General features: G+C 44.0%; 1 protein-coding gene across 1 annotated transcript; it reads left to right on the top strand.

The window, feature by feature from the left end:
* Positions 1-5884: 5884 nt before the first annotated feature.
* lss (lanosterol synthase (2,3-oxidosqualene-lanosterol cyclase)) lies at positions 5885-18773 on the top strand. The gene is made up of 22 exons (XM_047369809.1): positions 5885-5997; positions 6718-6886; positions 7089-7227; positions 7315-7423; positions 7929-8050; positions 8163-8259; positions 8412-8547; positions 9229-9337; positions 10132-10250; positions 10384-10481; positions 10622-10649; positions 11689-11745; positions 11830-11901; positions 12024-12074; positions 12308-12457; positions 16403-16499; positions 16828-16933; positions 17323-17388; positions 17470-17550; positions 17625-17795; positions 17911-17989; positions 18085-18773. The coding sequence occupies exons 1-22, from the start codon at positions 5984-5986 to the stop codon at positions 18220-18222; spliced, it is 2208 nt and encodes a 735-aa protein (XP_047225765.1). The 5' UTR covers positions 5885-5983; the 3' UTR covers positions 18223-18773.
* Positions 18774-19375: the final 602 nt, after the last annotated feature.

Genomic DNA, 19375 nt, shown 5'->3' with positions numbered 1-19375 from the left:
GTGGAGACCCTCCTCCTACCTATCGCAGGATTCTTGTTTTCATTTTTATTTAGTTTTAGTTTTAGTCATTTAAATGTTTTTTTAAACCGTTGCTCCCCAGAACTGGCAGCACGAGTTTGAATTCATTGTGGATTTTCTATATTTTTTAATAGGCTCAAACTGATCCATGCGCGCATTTATGCCAAGGAACACAAATATCTGCAAACTCTGCAGTCAACACCCTCAGTTAATGTTTAGTCCAACAGTTTTATGTTTCCAACCTTAAGCCAGGCCAAACATAGACTGATCAGCCATAATCTTGCTGCAGATACAAACTCTGAGATTAGGACTGAAGTGCAATATCTTCAAATGCATCTGTGCAACAGTTGAACACTATTAACATGTTACAAATAAGATATATGAAGGTGATAAAAGCTGGGGTCAGCTCACTGTACAGGTGGAGTGTAGGGTGTGATAGTGTTTGTGGAAAACACTGGTGAACAAAGGTCTTGATTCAACCATAGAAACCAAAATATCATGAAAAACATCACACCTTCAGACAAATCAAACAGAGAAGCAGAGATCAGATGAGGTCAGAGGAGGAAGGAGTAAAAGGTAATAATTCAGGGCTTGGTCCTTTGAAACTGAAGCCTACAAAGAGTGAACCATTGCGTACATGCTGTGCAGCGCCCTGAAAAAGTTTTCATACTGCTGAAACTTTCCCACATTTTGTCATGTTCCAAACACAAGCTTCAATGTGTGTTTTATTGGGATTTTATGAGATAGACTAAAATGTTTCAGTTTTTTATTTGCAAAACAACTTCCACTTCAAAATTCTGCACTACTTTGTGTTGATCAGTCACATAAATTCCAGTAAAGTTTATGGTTGTAACATGACAACTTGAAATAGTTTAAATGGTGAGAAATTTGCTGTAAAGATGCTGTAAAAAACTTATTAAAGGACTGAAATGCCTACATTTGCCATTTTAAAATCTGTTGATTTAACCACTGCTAACTGTGCTAAAGACAAACAAGCACATGTTTAAACAGATTTATTTCTGGATGTGATGACAAAAAAGTTCTGGACCCAGACGGAGAGATGAGTTTTGGGTTTTATTTTGGTCCAAATGCAGAACAGTGATGGAGATGTAAATGAAAGTATCTACAAAGACACCAGAGAACATACCAGGCAGCTGCTGGAGCCTCCAACCATAGCAAGTGAAGGTCAGCAGACATTAAGGATCCCCTGTAAACACATTACCAGTACTTGATGGGGTTTGATTGGGTCACGTTGTGGGTTTGCATGAGACCGGCCGGTTATGTCATGCAACTTTGGTCCAGCATGAGTTGCTCAGAGGCCCGGTGACAGAACCAACCACACCTTGTTGTTAAAGGTGACGTCTATTTGATGCAAGCCCAGAAAGATGAGATTCTGACCTTCACTGATTCAAGCTGCACTTTTTTAGACAGTTTCAGGTGAGAAGAATGACCTATACATGGAAACATGGTTCACGGGTCACCAGATATTCTCCAGAACCTGTGAAACCAGGAAATCTGGACGTCTTCTCAGTGAATAAAACATCATATTTAAACCCTGTTTCAACACATAACTGGTATTAAACAGCCTGGTGCTCTGACTTGGAGGTAAGTCATGGTTCTACATTCTTTGGAGGCGGACCTGGTCACACTTAGTGGTGAATTATTACTGCCTGTCCAGACTGTGCCCAACACAGTGGTTTGCATCAGGACTCTGCACCCGTGGACTATCACTGATTTCTCTCTGGACCCTGTTCTATTAACTTTATTTCAATAAGTCAAGTACTTACATGTGAACCTGAAGGCATGGTGACACACTTCCACACATTTGTTGAGACATGCCACAACCCGAAATCTCAGAAGCAAAAAGCTCCACACTAAACCTCAGTCATTTTTTAAAAGGTTCTGTTTCTGAAAATAAGTCTGACAAGCACTGCCATGGAGATCTTAGACCCAAAGATCTGTACAGCAGCTGCAAACTACAGGAAAAGGGAACCCAAATCCCAAAGAAAAGCCTCAGTAGAACCTTCAGAACTATTGACCAGAACCAGTTTGAAGAATTTAGATTAAACTTCTAACTATAGAACTGATGAAAGCCAATTAATTTTTCAGCCACTATGAAAACATAAAAGTCAATACATAAAAATAATAACATGAAAATTAAAACTCATCATTTGTTTAAATTGTATTTATTTTATTAGAAGCCAGTAAATTCCAACGCATCCAGTAATGTCACATTCTGCTTTCAGATAAAATCATAATAATTAGCATTCCCAGAACCTCAGAGGCTTTTCTCTAAAAAGCTTGTTTTCATTGTGAGTACAGTCAAGCTTTAATTTGTCAAATAAACTGATCATTGCAGATTATTGGAGATGAAGGTGCTGGTAATGTTTCCATCTAATCAGAGTCGCTGCTGCAGGAGCTGCTGGAGGACTGCAGAGGAAGAAGAAACAGAAGCAGTCGTTACTCACGTCTCTTTTTGACATCTACAAGTAAATCTGACAGCAAAATACAGCAATATTTACTCAGAAAACATCCTGCAGATGAGAAAAAAATAAATTTTTTAGCACCTCATGAGAGTCCTTCCCCTTCTTGTGGCATTTCTTGTGTTTGTGACCATGCTTGTGTTTGTGCTTCTGCTTGTCTCCATGTCCGTGTCCTTGTTCCTTCCCACCACAACCACCGTGTCCATGTCCGTGTCCATGGCCGTGTCCATGGCCGTGTCCATGGCCACCGCCACGGCCACAGCCGTGTCCTCCTGAGGGAATTTTTTAAAAGACAGAAGTTAATTTTAGTTTGAGTTTTTCTCAGGACTTTAGCTTCTTTTTCGCCCACTTTCAGTAGTTGACCATTATCAGAGGACCTGAAATCTGACCTTTGAATCATTTAAGCTTAAAAATATTCAGTTTCTTGTAAATAGTCTGTTGCTGTTTTTTAATGCACAAATTAACATGCACATGTTGTACATTTTTATATGATCGTACTCAGTTGCAAATTTCTTGAATCTGAATCTGCTGTTTTTAATACAGTATTGTATTTTTCATTGTGTGGATTTGCCCTTACAGTACAGTCTCTTAGATATGTTACTGATACTGTCTTTTCTGCCTGTTACTTTGTTGCGGGTACACCTGAATTTCCCCACTGAGGAACAATAATGGATATTTCTATTTCCATTCCTGCAATCAAAAGATAAACCATCTGGTTTTCATTCAGAAAGCTGTGGAGTTGTTTTTAAAGATAACAAGAAAACCTGGGAGGGAGGGAGACCAATGATTTAGCACAGAATTACAGGATTTACCATGCCCATGTCGATCCATCTCACAGCTTCAGCTCCTGGAAGTTTCAGACTGCAGAAAAATCTGTTTAAAACAAGCAGAGATGGTGATGATAGACGAACGTCAGAAGAATCAGAATAATTTCACTAAACCAGCTTCATGCTCTGATGTGACTCTGTCCTACCTTTGAATCCTCAGCAGAGTTCTGTGCAGGTGAGCCGATCCACTGACCTCTCACCTTGTCACTCGGTGCTGTTTTTATGCGATGCCACACCTCAGTCGGAGCTGTCCTCTCACCCAGAACTCCCTGCAGTCATCCTTTGTTTGCATTAAAGAATCACCATTGATTATAACCCGCACCATTCATCATCTTCATGCACAACTTCATGTTTGATTCCTCAACTGTTGCTTCATTTTGTTTTATCATGTCAGTCACAAGATGAATCTATGACGCAGTCTATTAAATTGTCATATTAAATTAACATGAGGCTGGAGAACCGGGTATTTGTTTTCTCTTTCTGCAGAGCACAATGGACGGGACCTGTTTGCAGACATGTTTGCACAACTGGAACATTGTATCCAGATCTTATCATGCAATGAAACCAGTATTTCAACATTTTCTGCTGAAACTGATTTGCAGTCATGCTTTAAGAACCAATGGTTATGTTGCTGTGAGCTGTTACCTTTATACCTACCAAAAGAAAAACATTTAACAAGGTGCCACAACCTTTAACTGGAACTCAAGACTCATAAATCAAGTCAAACGTAAAGACTTTCAGGAAAATTGTTTCCAATGTTTGTTCAACTCTTCCATGAACCAAGTACCGAGGAATCTCCAGGTTGTCCTTCATGGAAATGTCAGTCTGGGAAAGGTTATTTCCAAAATATCTAAAGTTCATCATTCTGTAAATAAAAATATTATTCCCAAGTGGAAAGCAATGATCAATTCAGCTGCTTGGACTTTAGAACAAGGTCCTCTGGACCAACATTAAGATGTTTGACCGTAAAGCACAGCTCCATGTTTGCAGGAAACAAAACACAAGTCTATCAGCACAAACATCTCATAACAGCTGTCAAGCACGGTAGTGGAGAGCTGATGATGTGGGCTTGTTTTAGGAACTGGGTACCTTGCAGTCAATGAGTGGACCATGAGCTCCTCTGTATACCAGAGTATTCTAAAGCCAAATTAAGAAATTATCCTTGTGCCCTAGAAAGTGCAATAAAAAGTCCTGTCGCAGTTCCAGCCATGGGCTTTCCTGAAGATAAATGTCTTCTTTCCAACATCCCGTAGATGGCGATGTGACAGAAAGTTGTCAGGCTTCTAAAGGACTTTTCACCTGCAAAACCTGAATGTGTTAACAAACATAAGGTAGAGTTTTTTTCCATAGACTGAAGGTCTGCTGTGAATTCATCACCAAGCATCAGTAACCCTCTGAAGTCCTGTAAGGTTCGCCTCCATCAATTAATTGTTTGACGCTCGAAGTAAATAATCAGTGGAGGATTGCAGTTAATAGGAGACTGAAGACAGAATAAAGAAAACTCTTAACTGACCACAGAAAATCAACAGTGTATTTCCATTTCTGAGCACTGAGCCAGAGCTGCCTGACCCACAAGGCTCCTCCTGTATTTAGGGCTGAAGACTGATGGATCTGCAGTGACATCTTGAGGTGAACACACTGAAGCTCAGGGTTGTGGATCACACATTGACCTGTCTGTAGCTTCTGAAACAGACAATTCTCCAATATTTTATGCTTTTCACTTTCAATGTTTGCAGTGATGTTAAATTGATGTTCTTTCATTTTAGTATTGGCTTCAAATCCAGGTTTTCAAAGCTGAACAACAGTATACATATAAACAAAACAGAAATGTATAACAGCAATAGAAATAAGCATAAAAAAAATGAACATGAAATACATTAAACCTTTCAGAAGAAAACATATAACTGAAGAACCGAAGAAAAACTATTATTAATATTACATTTAATTATTATTATTGATTTATTGAAATTAGTTCATTAAAGAATATGTCTTCCGATGAGACTCGTTTGTCAGAATAAAAGAACATTTTGAAAATAACAGCGTTTAGGTAGGTATTAAACATACTTTTTATGAAACTCATATTTCTGTATAAAATTGTTTTTTAATGGTCTGGTGTAGTATTCTAACCTTAAATGTCATATTTTTATTGGCTGGAAACAGAAAATCATCATAATTACCAGAAACTAAGTCTAGAAAACGTCAGTCTGTGTGGAAAGAATCTATATAATGTGTTTCACTCGTGATGGAGTTACTGGAATTAATGAACTTTTCAATAATATTCTTATCTATGAATATGAGTGTACTTTGTTACTTCATTCGGTCCACAATGAGCACATGTGCTGTGTTTACCTCAAGACGAATCTCATTGGACAAGCTCAACATAGATCCGCCCAGCTCTCCGCCCAGTCCGTTTGTGATTGGCCAGCTGAGTCTCTGCTCATGTCTCTCCACATTCAGCAAGCATCGAATGCCCCAGACGCTGCTCCTCGCAAGCGTTCTTGGGAAATGTGTTTTATGTGTGTTCATCAAACCTGTGAACGGCGCTGTGAGAACTACAGCTCCCATGAAGCACAAAGAAGGTGGAATTTCACCAACAAGTGAGGATCTTCATTCATATCGTTCAGCAGAGTCCAGCCTCTGAGTTCATCAGCAGCAATGTCTGAAGGAACGTGAGTATTTGTCTTGTTTTTCTCTTTAAATAAAGTTAATGCTTCTGTAGTTTAAGGAGAATCAATTGAAACATTTAAAATTAAACCACGCATATCAGTTATATTATATACAAAGTGTTTCAAATGTTGGAACAATAACGGAGATAAAAAAATGTCTGCCTACAGAGATTACTGCAAAACGGTTTTAAAGTGTAAACATGTGAATTCGTAGACTGTGGTGGTGCAGAAACTGCAAAGAGCTTCATCATGTGGGAGACAAAGTCAAAGAGGGCTTTGAATAGGCCATCAAAGGTGGTATGAGACAGCTTTCTGGTCCACAACAATGAAGAATCTCTGAATGCAGTATCATAACCTTGAGGACAGAAAGCATATTTAAGACTAAAGGTCAAAAATGTGCACATCAGGAAATTCTGGTAAACGATTAAACTTTAGAAATGTTTAAACTAAAAAGATGCAAACATTATTCAGTTTACTTCATTGTGAACAACAAGGGGATATATGAGCATTTTAGATTCTAAAACACTCCAGATTTACTGCAATAGTGGGTGGAAAGAAGCTCAGCAAGCAATCCCTTATTAATATTGCAATCATGGATCTTGATACATAAGCAATAAATGGTGCAACACTATTGGTAGCTAAATGTTAAAGTTGCTGCAGAAAGTCTGCAGGTTTTGAACCAAAAAGTGATCTAAGGCTTGGTTCTGTTTCTGTGTTTCTCAGGCAGCTGAGGAGGAGAGGTGGACCTTATAAAACGGACCCAGCCACAGACCTGACCCGCTGGAGGCTGACTAATGTGGAGGGCCGGCAGACCTGGAGCTATGTGGAAGATCATGAGACCCCCGACAGAGAGCAGACCATGCTGGAAGTTCATTCTCTGGGCCTGGACACCGTAGGTCTTCTATCTTTATCTCGTTTTCCACATTTCACTCCCACTTAACCAAGCAGTGAAACTCAACCTTCAAAAAGCCCGAGGAACGAGTGAAAGTCTGGCGGCTTTGAGCTGTGGTGTAAAGAAGGCCTGCATCAATTCAGCACAGTATTCTGTCTTCTGTCCCTGAAAGCGACGGTCCAATCCTGATTTCTGTCCACAGAGCAAATTTGTGTCCGACTCCCCGGCCTCTGGAGCTGCTGTAGATGCTGCTGCTAAAGGCATGAACTTCTACAGAAGCCTCCAGGCTGAGGACGGTCACTGGGCGGGGGACTACGGTGGACCTCTCTTCCTGCTCCCAGGTAAATCCAAGTTCTTCTCATTAACAGGAGGTGTTTGTTAAACCACTTACTGAACAGGAACCATCTGTGTCCTTGTTTGGTTCCCAGGTCTCCTTATCACGTGTCATGTAGCTAAGATCCCTCTGCCAGAAGCCTGGAGGAAGGAGATGGTGAGGTACCTGCGCTCGGTTCAGCTGCCAGACGGAGGCTGGGGTCTGTAAGTCAACATCAGACTGATCCATCTAGTGATCATCTAACTGTAGGATCTCCTAACAAATGAAGCCAAACATACAGTCAATGTTTTTCCTCTTCCTGCGCCCAACAACTGAAAACCAAACTAACAGTGAGGAAGATGAGATATAAAGAGATTCTGGTGTTATTGTTGGGAGCAGCCTGTCCACCAGCAGTACCCTCCTCTTCCTCAGTCATACCGTTTGAATTTGTTCAGACTGTGGTTTTCTATGATTTGGTGAAAAATGCATGAATGTTCTTATGTTCTGGAACCTCTGCTTGACCTTTTTGGGTCTTTGCTGCCAGCGTGTTTAGAAACCTTCACTATGGAGCTTAGTAGCTCAGTCAGTAAAGCAGGTGCACCAAATATGGAGGCTACAGGCCTTAATGCAGCTGTTCTGGGTTCGATTCCCGGGCCTGGACCACTTCCTGCACAACAAAAGAGCCGTACTTGTTGGGAAATCATTGCTGTGTTTCTGCATCGTCTGCAGACATGTTGAAGATAAATCCACTGTTTTTGGAACGGCGCTGAGCTACACGTCTCTGAGGATCCTGGGAGTGGATCCTGATGATCCAGATTTGGTCCGTGCTCGGAACAACCTGCACCGCAAAGGTTTGGATCAGATCTACAGACTAATGATAAACCCGCTGCTTCCCCTGAACATGTTAGGAGTAACAACCTGTTGGTGTTTCCTGGTGTTCTCTGTGCTTGGTGCTTTTTGAAGGTGGCGCCGTGGGGATCCCATCGTGGGGTAAATTCTGGTTGGCCATTTTAAACGTCTACAGCTGGGAGGGACTGAACACATTACTGCCAGAGATGTGGTAGGTCAGACCCGCTGGTGATGTCAGCTTGGTTCTGGTGCCGTCTTTCCATATAAGGTCTTTAGAGTTTTCTTCTCATTTTGGCTGCTTTAAAACTCATTTTTACCTCAGTAGGTGACGGTTCTCAGATGATTCATGGTTGCTTGTTTCAGGCTGTTCCCCACCTGGATGCCAGCCCACCCATCAACACTGTGGTGTCACTGTCGCCAGGTCTACCTGCCTATGAGCTACTGTTACGCTGTCAGACTGTCGGCGGAGGAAGACCCCCTGATTCTCAGCCTCAGACAGGTGACGGCAGCGTGATGCAGCCAGCAGGGGGCGCAGTGAGATCTTCTCAGACAAGAACATGATGATATTTTTCATGTGTTGTGGAGTCCCATCTCACAGAAGCTCCCAACATCTTTCAACAGTTGTGTTGCAGAATTTGGGGAACCTGGTAGAAAACAAGGATTTCTGGGAAGAAGAGATGATAAACGCAACAAAGTTATAGAATCTGGATCAGTACAGGAAAACTAGTAGGAACCCAGAGAACCACGGCAAGGACTGTGTTCTATTGTGGCTGGCGGGTCCCCAAGTGGTTCTGCTTAGGACCTCATGCAACTTTTAACCAGGTCTGATCGGACCTTCTCTGGAGGCTACGTTTTATAAACCCACAGATAAGCAAAAAAGATCCTGTTTATGTTAAAAAGAGACTTTGCTGCAGCTTCTTTCTTATTGATAATATAAACAGCAAGTTTTCTGCCACCTGCTTTCATGTCAGTTTTATCCCCTAAAGATGTTTAAAACAAGGTTGTTAAAACAAGCAGGAAAGAACATATAAATCAAATAAAAACATGAGGGGTTAAACTGGGATAAAAAGCCCGACCCAACTGGTTGAAGAACTGGAGCCAAAGCATTTAAAGCTTTAAAATCAATCTTTGGATTCTTAAAATCAACGCAATGATTGTCATGTCTGTGTCTGTGGTCCAGGAGCTGTATGTGCAGAACTACGGAACCATTAACTGGACCGCTCAGAGGAACAACGTGGCTGCCTGTGACCTGTACACTCCTCACAGCACTCTGCTCTCTGTCGCCTACAGTAAGAATCATCTGCACATAATTTATGGATAAACAGGAACAGTGTCATGTGGTACCACTGCTCACCTTCCTGCATGCTGAGTTTTGGGCTTCTAGCTGAGTATAAAATCAGATAACATCCAAAGAAACACTCTGCAGGAAGCCTGGAGAAATGTTGATTAAAGTGGTTTAATGACCTAGCTACCATGAGGGGTAGCCAGAAACATGGGCGCCATGATGGATGACCTGCTGACCTTTAAAGATCATGTTGCCTCCATCAGTCCAGATCACACGGCTTCTCATACCACTGCTATGCTGATGATACCCAGCTCTATCTGTCATCTCCACCTGAGCCCCGTTTCAGAAAGCCAGGTAACTGTTGCCCTGACTGAAGTTAGAAAACAGTAGTGCCGACACCACTCTGTATTCTGACTCTTTTCATGTGTCGGTCCAAAATGGTGGAAAGACCTACTGAGTGCTACCAGAAGCTGGTTGTCCCCATCTATCTTCAAGAAACTCTACAGAGAGGATCTTCTAGCCTGTTTGTCCCCATTCCCTCTACTGCTCTTCCCTCCATGCCTGCTCTCTATGCTCTGTCTCCTCTTACAGAACCGGGCTGGTGGTCTTCCTTCTAATTAGCTCATCGTTAGCTTTGATATTAACTGCATTGTTATGTCCTTATTGGCAAGTCGCTTTGGATGAAAGCGTCTGCTGAATGCAGAAGCAGAACCTGCAGGCTGTTCAGGATGTTTTACTCCTGAAGACGTTTTTCTCCCAGCTGTTTGCCGTAACGGCGGGACTCTGTCTGCTCTGCAGTGGTGTTGAACCTGTATGAAGCCCACCACAGCAGCACACTGAGGAAGATGGCCATCAGAGAGCTGTACGACCACATCCAGGCTGACGACCGCTTCACTAAATGCATCAGCATCGGACCGGTGATGAAAACTCGCTCATTTAAAACACTAAAATAAACTCTTTTTTTTGTTGCTAAAATGCAGAGAAAGGAAAAGCACAGTTTCACTCATTTGTCATTGGATTTTAAAAAGAGGTTGTAATGTTTGGGTGCAGATCTCCAAGACCATCAACATGCTGGTTCGCTGGTACGTGGACGGTCCCACGTCTGCAGTTTTTCAGGAGCACGTGTCCAGGATCCCAGACTACCTGTGGTCAGTCAGCAGCTCTCTGATAACGACCAGTTTGAACAAACAAACCGGACTCCAGCATGTAGAATATAGAGAGTAACCAGGAGACGTGACCAGTTAAAGCAACTGGTAACTAATGAATATTTGTGTTTCCTGTCTTCCAGGCTGGGATTGGATGGTATGAAAATGCAGGTGAGAATTTAGCTCCTGCAGGTATTTTACGGCTATGAAAACCATCCAGTTTTATTTGAGATATTATTTCACCCCAAATTTAGTTTTTTTTCTGTTTTTATTTTCCTGGATTTTTATATTTTCAGATGGAACCATATTTGTTTTAGAAATTAAATAATGAAACACTTTAATTTATGCAGGAAAGAACAGAACCTAAATATTCAATTTTATGTAGAGTTGACTCCAGTGCCTTGTAGAAGTATTCACACCCCTTGAAAGTTTCCAAACCTTGTCAGGTTGAACACAAAGCATAAATCTGAAGTTGAAGGAAAATGATCCGTTTTTAACGTGAGGCGTGTTTTTATTTCCCGGCTTCCTGAGTCGATATTTTGTAAAACCACCTTTCAACAACATCTGCAGGTCTTCTGCAGCCTGGATTGTCCTGGATTTAGCTCCATCCATCCACCCATCTACTCGGATCAGCTTCACTGTCCCTGCTAAACAGAAGCACCCCCACAGCATGATGCTGCCACCACCGTGTTTCTCTTTGAGGATGGTGTGTTTAGGGTGAAATGTTAGTTTTCAACCACAGTGTTTTGTACATTGGCCAAAGTTACATTTTGTTCTCCTCTGATCAGAGCTCCTTCTTCCACGTTTGCTGTGTCTCCACATGGCTTGAAACAAACGTCTTCTGGGTTTCTTCTTGCTGCTTCTCCATAAAGGCCAGATTTGTGGAGAGTACGACTAATAGTTGTCCTGTGGACAGATTTTCCCACCTGAGCTGTGGATCTCTGCAGCTCCTCCAGAGTAACTCTGGTTACTGATTAGGCAACTTCTGGTGCTGGGTTTTATTTAGGACCATCAGAGTAAAGGAGGCTGAATGTAAAATGTTAATCATTATAATTTTCCTTCACGATTACTTTGTGTTTCTCTGTCACATCAAAGTGTGGTTGGAACATAGAAAAACTGTAAAAAGTAGAAAAACTTTAAATAAAACATTGAATTATGAGCTTCAGATGTTATCCTCTTATTCCTCAGTTTGTTTGCGTTTCCTCCTCAGGGAACAAACGGATCTCAGCTCTGGGACACGTGTTTCGCTGTTCAGGCGTTTCTTGAGGTAACGTGAAACTGTGTCTCCATGCGTTCCCACTGTGTTCGTATTCCCTGGTTGCTGAAAGGGTTTCTGTGTGGCGTCTCTCAGGCTGGAGCCCAGGATGACCCCAAGCTGCTCGTGTGTCTTCATGAAGCCCATGAGTTTCTCAGGATCACTCAGGTGACAGCGCATGAACTCCTCCTCCTTCATGCTGACATGTCTGTCATGGAGTAAAATAAAAACATCCTGAAGTTTCCATGCGAGGGATTTCTGATCGTTAGCCACTCCTTCCACTCCCACAGATACCTGAGAATCCACCTGAATACCAGAAATACTACAGACAGATGAACAAGGTACAATAAAAATCACAACATATCAACACTTTGTTCATTATTGCTAAATATAAAACAAATAGTTTAGAAATGTACTTAAAACTTGAACAAACAGGAGAAAATGCAAAGAAACTAGCAGAGAAATAAAACAGGGAACACGGTGTAATATGTATATATTATTTTAATAAGATGTGTTTAGCATAAACGGCACGTCTGCATCCATCACTCATGCCTTGCATCTTTCTGTGCGCCAGGGCGGCTTCCCCTTCAGCACCCGTGACTGTGGTTGGATCGTGGCCGACTGCACAGCTGAAGGTCTGAAGTCATTGATGCTGCTGCAGGAGCTCTGTCCCTCCATCAGACAGCCAATCACCTCACAGCGTTTATATGATGCCGTCAATGTGGTGAGTCCATGCAGAAACCGCGGGGGAACCCCAGTCTCTGTCAGGGTTTTAGTTCTAATTACTTTTATAGTTTTTGTAAAGCATGTTGAGAAATTCTCCTCCATCTTAACCTAGATCCCATTTCTGGTTTTACCCTCTTGACTTCCTGTTGGCTAATACTGGCTGCACTGTTACACCTTCTAGACTCATCTGGTCCTGCTTGGTACTGTATCCAGTTGAGAGGTAGTTAGTCTTCTTCTCTAACATTTCACATGGTTGGAGCACAAAGAGAGGCAACTTTGACCATTCCCTTCCAGATGGTCCAGAGTCCTGGTTCCTCTCTGATCTTCTCTTCAGCTCAGCCCACAGCTTCTCTACAGGTTGTAGGTCAGAGATGGGCATGGAGAAGGTGGATTTTGTGTCTGCTGAACCATTTCTGTGTTGATGTGGTCATCTATTTTGGTCGTTATCTAATGACGACCCATTTTCAGTTTTCTACCAGCGGCCACCAGATTTTTATCTGGTTTTACAAAGAGTCCGTTACGCCAAGCACTCTGAGAACAGCGGTGGTTCTAGTCCACATTTAACAGGGAGAGCAGGGTGGGGCCAGTGTTTTTTTGGGTATGGACCATATGCCCTGAATTACCATGAAACCAGTGGTTATCACATAAATGCTTATCTGATGTGGAAAGAATTGGCATCATGCTTCTGCCCAGGTTAAAACTACTGATGGGGAACTGGAGAGAGTCATGGTGCTGAAAAGGCACTCTAGTGATCGACTGCATAAACGTCCTTGCAGAAAGAAACTTGCCACTGAGGGCCACAGAACCAAACAATGAAACATAAAAACAGGGCAATATTTCATCTTTCAATATATTAAGCGATCCACAGAACCGAAGAGCCACTTGTGGCTCTGGGGCTGCAGGTTTCAGAACCCTGATCTAGCAGATGAAATCTGTGCTCCCATCTTAATACGGTTGAAGCTAAAAGTACAACTCCTTCATTTTAATTTGTTGTTAAAGTAAAACCATAAAGGTACAAAATTAAATTGGTCCAAGGGACCAATCAGTTAAGGTTTCTGTGCCATCACATATACTCGTACTCGTCGTCTTCCGCTTTATCCGGGACCGGGTCGCGGGGGCAGCAGAGACACCCAGACGTCCCTCTGCCCAGACACCTCCTCCAGCTCCTCCGGGGAGAACACAAGGTGTTCCCAGGCCAGCCGAGAGACATAGTCCCTCCAGCCTGTCCTGGGTCGTCCCCTGGGCCTCCTCCTGGTGGGACGTGCCTGGAACACCTCCCAAGGAAGGCGTCCAGAGGGCATCCGGTATAGATGCCCGAGCCACCTCAACTGGCTCCTCTCGATGTGGAGGAGCAGCAGCTCTACTCCGAGCTCCTCACCCTATCTCTAAGGGAGTGCCCGGCCACCCTACGGAGGAAGCTCATTTCAGCCGCTTGTATCCGGGATCTCGTTCTTTTGGTCATGACCCAAAGTTCATGGCCATAGGTGAGGGTAGGAACGTAGACCGACCGGTAAATCGAGAGCTTTGCTTTTCGGCTCAGCTCTCTCTTCACCACAATGGACCGGCACAGCGCCCCCATTACTGTGGCAGCCTAACCAATCCGTCTGCCGATCTCCCGCTCCATTCTTCCCTCACTCGTGAACAAGACCCCGAGATACTTAAACTCCTCCACTTGAGGCAGGAACTCCCCTCCAACCTGAAGAGGACAAGCCACCCTTTTCTGGTCGAGAACCATGGCCTCGGACTTGGAGGAGCTGATCTTCATCCCAGCTGCTTCACACGAACCGCCCCAGCGCATGCTGTAGGTCTTGGCTAGAGGGGGCCAGCAGGACCACGTCATCTGCAAAAAGAAGAGACGAAATTCACTGGTCCCCAAACCAGACCCCCTCCGGCCCTTGGCTGCATCTAGAAATCCTGTCCATAAAAGTTATGAACAGGACCGGTGACAAAGGGCAGCCCTGCTGGAGTCCAACATGCACCGGGAACAGGTCCGACTTAGTGCCGGCAATGCGAACCAAACTCCTGCTCCGCTTGTACAGAGACCGGATGGCCCCTAATAAAGGGCCCCTGATTCCATACTCCTGGAGCCCCCCCACAGGGCATCACGAGGGACGCAGTCGAATGCTTTCTTCAGGTCCACAAAACACATGTGAACCGGTTGGGCAAACTCCCATGAACCCTCAAGTACCTTGTAGAGGGTATAGAGCTGGTCCAGTGTTCCACGGCTGGGACGAAAACCACACTGCTCCTCCTGAAGCCGAGGTTCGACTATCGGTCGGACTCTCCTCTCCAATACCCTGGCGTAGGCCTTACCAGGGAGGCTGAGGAGTGTGACCCCCCTGTAGTTGGAACACACCCTCTGGTCCCCCTTCTTATGAATGGGGACCACCACCCTGGTCTGCCAGTCCAGAGGCACTGTCCCCGACCGCCACACAATGTTGAAGAGGCGTGTCAACCATGACAGCCCAACAACATCCAGAGACTTGAGGTACTCAGGGCGGATCTCATCCACCCCCGAAGCCTTGCCACCGCGGAGCTTTTTAACCACCTTGGTGACTTCAGCCTGGATGATGAAAGAGTCCAACCCCAAGTCCCCAGCCTCTGTTTCCACCAGGAAATATGTGATGGCAGGATTGAGGAGATCCTCGAAGTACTCCTTCCACCGCCCAATAATGTCCCTAGTTGAGGTCAGCAGCTTCCCACTCCCACTATAAACAGTGTTGGCGAAGCACTGCTTCCCCCTATTGAGGTGCCGGACGGTTTGCCAGAATCGCTTCGAGGCCAACCGGTAGTCCTTCTCCATGGCCTCACCGAACTTCTCCCAGGCCCAGGTTTTTGCCTCTGCCACAGCCCGGGCCGCAGCACGCTTGGACTCACGGTACCCGTCAGCCGCCTCAGGAGTCCCACAAGCCAACCACAGCCGATAGGACTCCTTCTTCAGCTTGACAGCATCCCTTACTGCCGGTGTCCACCACCGGGTTCGGGGAATGCCGAACCTGGTGGTGCAAGCCTGGTCTTGAAGCCTTCGTTTGCATGACTCACACCTACAAGAGCAAGTAAGATGGACAAAATTCATATATTTGCCGCTAAACCTTTTGCGATCAGAGATGTGCCGGTTGAGGTGCAGAAAGCCTGTCGGTTCCTGCTGGAGCACCAGATGTCCGATGGAGGCTGGGGGGAGGACTTTGAGTCGTGTGAGCAGCAGCGGTACAAGCCAACCACAGCCAATAGGACTCCTTCTTCAGCTTGACAGCGTCCCTTATTGCCGGTGTCCACCACCGCAGACCTTATGGGCGCAGCTACAGGCAGCAGCATCAACATAAGATGCAGAGAACATGGTCCACTCGGACTCTATGTCTCCAACATCCCCCGGAATCTGGTCAAAGGTCTCCCGGAGGTGGAAGTAGAATACATCCCCGACCGAGGGCTCTGCCAGACGTTCCCAGCAGACTCTCACTATGCACTTGGGCCTGCCAAGGCTGTCCGGCTTTCTCCTCTTCCAGCGGATCCAACTCACCACCAGGTGACATAATCACATATAATCCTGAAAAAATGATTTAATATTATGTCTTTAGCACAGGGGCCGGACCGTTCCACAGGGTCACTGGCCCCTGTTGGCCCCTGCCTGGAACCGCCCATGTCTGAGAAGGTTCACAGTGCCTCTGGAGAAGGAACAAGCCCACAGCATCACAGATCCTCCACATTGCTTCACAGCAGGAATGAGGAGCGTCTCCATCTTTTGTCTCAAAGCAGAAACAAAGCTCCCAGGTCCAGTTAAAGTCCCAGCAGAGTTCAACAAACTCCATGTTTATGTTTGTGGTGGTAGGACAGAAAGGCTTCAGCCCTGCAGTGGTGTCCAAACATGTGTAGCACATGGTTGTTATGCAGAGACGTCTGAAGGTCCTGTTGTTCTGTGTTTTTAGAGTCTGTTGCTGTTTTGCAGCTGCTGAGCATGAAGAACAGAGACGGTGGATTTGCCACATATGAAACTAAAAGAGGAGGAAGACTCCTGGAGCTGCTGAACCCCTCTGAGGTGTTTGGTAGGTGTCTAACCTTCATGAAGCCCATTTCAGTGCACATGAATCCGATTGGGTTGCTTTATTCACCGGAACATCTTTGATATTTCAGAAATATAATTTGTTGGATTGCTTACAAATCTGAATTACAATTTTCATAATATTTAATATATTTCTCTTATTTAACCTTCAGACAAACAAGAGTTTTGGTTGATTTGAGACTGATGTGATTTTTTTATACATACTGGTGCTACCCAGGCATCGGGTCTAAGCTTTAGGAGGAAGACATTTATCCAACTACTCCTCCTCTTCACTACATTTATTAATACGACTCTCTGCTTGTCTGCAACAGGTGACATCATGATAGACTACACGTATGTGGAGTGCACCTCTGCAGCCATGCAGGCTTTGAGGCACTTCCAGAAGGTTCATCCTGATCACCGCACTGAAGAGATAAGGTACCAGAACAACCCAGAACCGTTTCATTATACCAGACCTTATGATCCTGTAGAGGGCAGTATAGAGCCCCAGTAGTCATGTTGCTTAAACCAAATAAAGTTTATCTGCAGTTAGTTTTCTCACATAATATTTGGCCCTAAAAGTCATTGATCATAAAATGTAAGAATTGATTTGGAATATTTTCATAAAAAAAGAGGGAACAAATAGTGTCTATCACAGGCTGCTGGTACCTAAAGATACAATTTAAAATCATCTTATAGAGAAACAAGACTGATTCTTGGGTCGAGGAGCCTTTTCATGTCTGAAAACCCAAGTGAAAAGTAACCAATGTTCAAAGAAGAGCTTTGAAACACTCAGAAAGCTGAGAGATGTTCTGTTTCTTCTTCAGGTCCACTCTTAGAGAAGGTGTTGAGTACTGCAGGAGGGTGCAGAGGACTGATGGATCCTGGGAAGGGTGAGCCTAGACTTGGTGGGTGTTTTATGTCCTGATAAGTAACCAACAGGTTTACACAGTATTGTTCTGCTTGTTCCTCAGATCCTGGGGAGTTTGCTTCACATACGGAACGTGGTTTGGTCTTGAAGCCTTCGCTTGTATGGGTCACACCTACAAGAGCAAGTAAGATGGACAAAATTCATACATTTGCTGCTTTTTAAGAGGACTGACCAATAAGCAAAACTCTTTGTGACCAGAGATGTGCCGGTTGAGGTGCAGAAAGCCTGTTGGTTCCTGCTGGAGCACCAGATGTCCGATGGAGGCTGGGGGGAGGACTTTGAGTCGTGTGAGCAGCGGCGCTACGTCCAGAGCAGCGCTGCTCAGATCCACAACACCTGCTGGGCTTTATTAGGACTCATGGCCGTTAGGTGAAGCACTGAGGTTTTAACATCTCCTGTCAGGCAGATAGATTTTAAGAAAGTGTTGGGTGAAGTGACTCAGAAGGTTCCTGAAGGTTTCCTGATCTCATGTTTGTTTGTACAGACATCCTGACCATCAGGCCATTGAGAGAGGAGTTCAGCTGTTGATTGATAAGCAGCTTCTCAATGGAGACTGGCCTCAGGTGACTTTGTGCCTCTTTTATTCAGCTCGTATTTTTGTGCAACAACCAAATCCAATGACGGGATGAAATATATTTAATCATTTTTTGTTTTTAAGGAAAACATTTCTGGTGTGTTCAACAAGAGCTGTGCCATCAGTTACACCTCCTACAGAAACGTCTTCCCGATCTGGACCCTGGGACGCTTCTCCAAGCTTTATCCCAGCAGTCCGCTGGCTGGGAAGCTGAAGCTGTGACCGCCTGCAGATTAACATCTGACCACATTCAGACGTTTTCTTTCATAGTCCATTAGGACATTTTTATGGTTAGGGTTGTACCAGATATTACAGTGATCAGTCAGAGTCACTGATATTAGTGGAAAGGAAGACGATCCATAAACCAGTTCCTTATGTGCCAGATGCTGCCAAAACAAGACAGAGTCTCTGATGCCCGGGTCCTCAGGAGGTCTCTGTTCCTTCGTTTACTGTTTATCACAGCAATTATTAAAAATAATTATTATTTTAGCTTCAGTTTTATAGCTGAAGTTTCCCCACAGCTTTAATGGTTTGTTCCATTTACCCTGGAAGGAAACTGGGAATGATGTCAGTCAGCCAGTATGGTGGAAGTCCTGTGATCATGCTAACGCTAATATCTAATGTCTAATAACAATGTTTAATTGCATTTATGAATCTAAACACTGCAACAACATGATTACCAACAGATGCTTTACAGTGTGAAGTAACTATGTGCCTTATTTTATTAAATCAGTCAGAAGTCTAATAAACTACAGGTCCTTCTCAAAATATTAGCATATTGTGATAAAGTTCATTATTTTCCATAATGTCATGATGAAAATTTAACATTCATATATTTTAGATTCATTGCACACTAACTGAAATATTTCAGGTCTTTTATTGTCTTAATATGGATGATTTTGGCATACAGCTCATGAAAACCCAACATTCCTATCTCACAAAATTAGCATATTTCATCCGACCAATAAAAGAAAAGTGTTTTTAATACAAAAAATGTCAACCTTCAAATAATCATGTACAGTTATGCACTCAATACTTGGTCGGGAATCCTTTTGCAGAAATGACTGCTTCAATGCGGCGTGGCATGGAGGCAATCAGCCTGTGGCACTGCTGAGGTCTTATGGAGGCCCAGGATGCTTCGATAGCGGCCTTTAGCTCATCCAGAGTGTTGGGTCTTGAGTCTCTCAACGTTCTCTTCACAATATCCCACAGATTCTCTATGGGGTTCAGGTCAGGAGAGTTGGCAGGCCAATTGAGCACAGTGATACCATGGTCAGTAAACCATTTACCAGTGGTTTTGGCACTGTGAGCAGGTGCCAGGTCGTGCTGAAAAATGAAATCTTCATCTCCATAAAGCTTTTCAGCAGATGGAAGC

This window comes from Girardinichthys multiradiatus, chromosome 7 (genome assembly GCF_021462225.1).
Source record: "Girardinichthys multiradiatus isolate DD_20200921_A chromosome 7, DD_fGirMul_XY1, whole genome shotgun sequence".
NCBI lineage: Eukaryota > Metazoa > Chordata > Actinopteri > Cyprinodontiformes > Goodeidae > Girardinichthys > Girardinichthys multiradiatus.
This window is presented reverse-complemented; position numbering and strand designations above follow the sequence as displayed.

What these genes read in the sequence shown, in the direction of transcription:
- lss (XM_047369809.1), top strand. An exon ending in ACCTCTCTTCCTGCTCCCAG is followed by an intron (nt 7,228 to 7,314) that starts GTAAATCCAAGT and finishes TTTGGTTCCCAG; the next exon opens with GTCTCCTTATCACGTGTCAT. An exon ending in CCAGACGGAGGCTGGGGTCT is followed by an intron (nt 7,424 to 7,928) that starts GTAAGTCAACAT and finishes CATCGTCTGCAG; the next exon opens with ACATGTTGAAGATAAATCCA.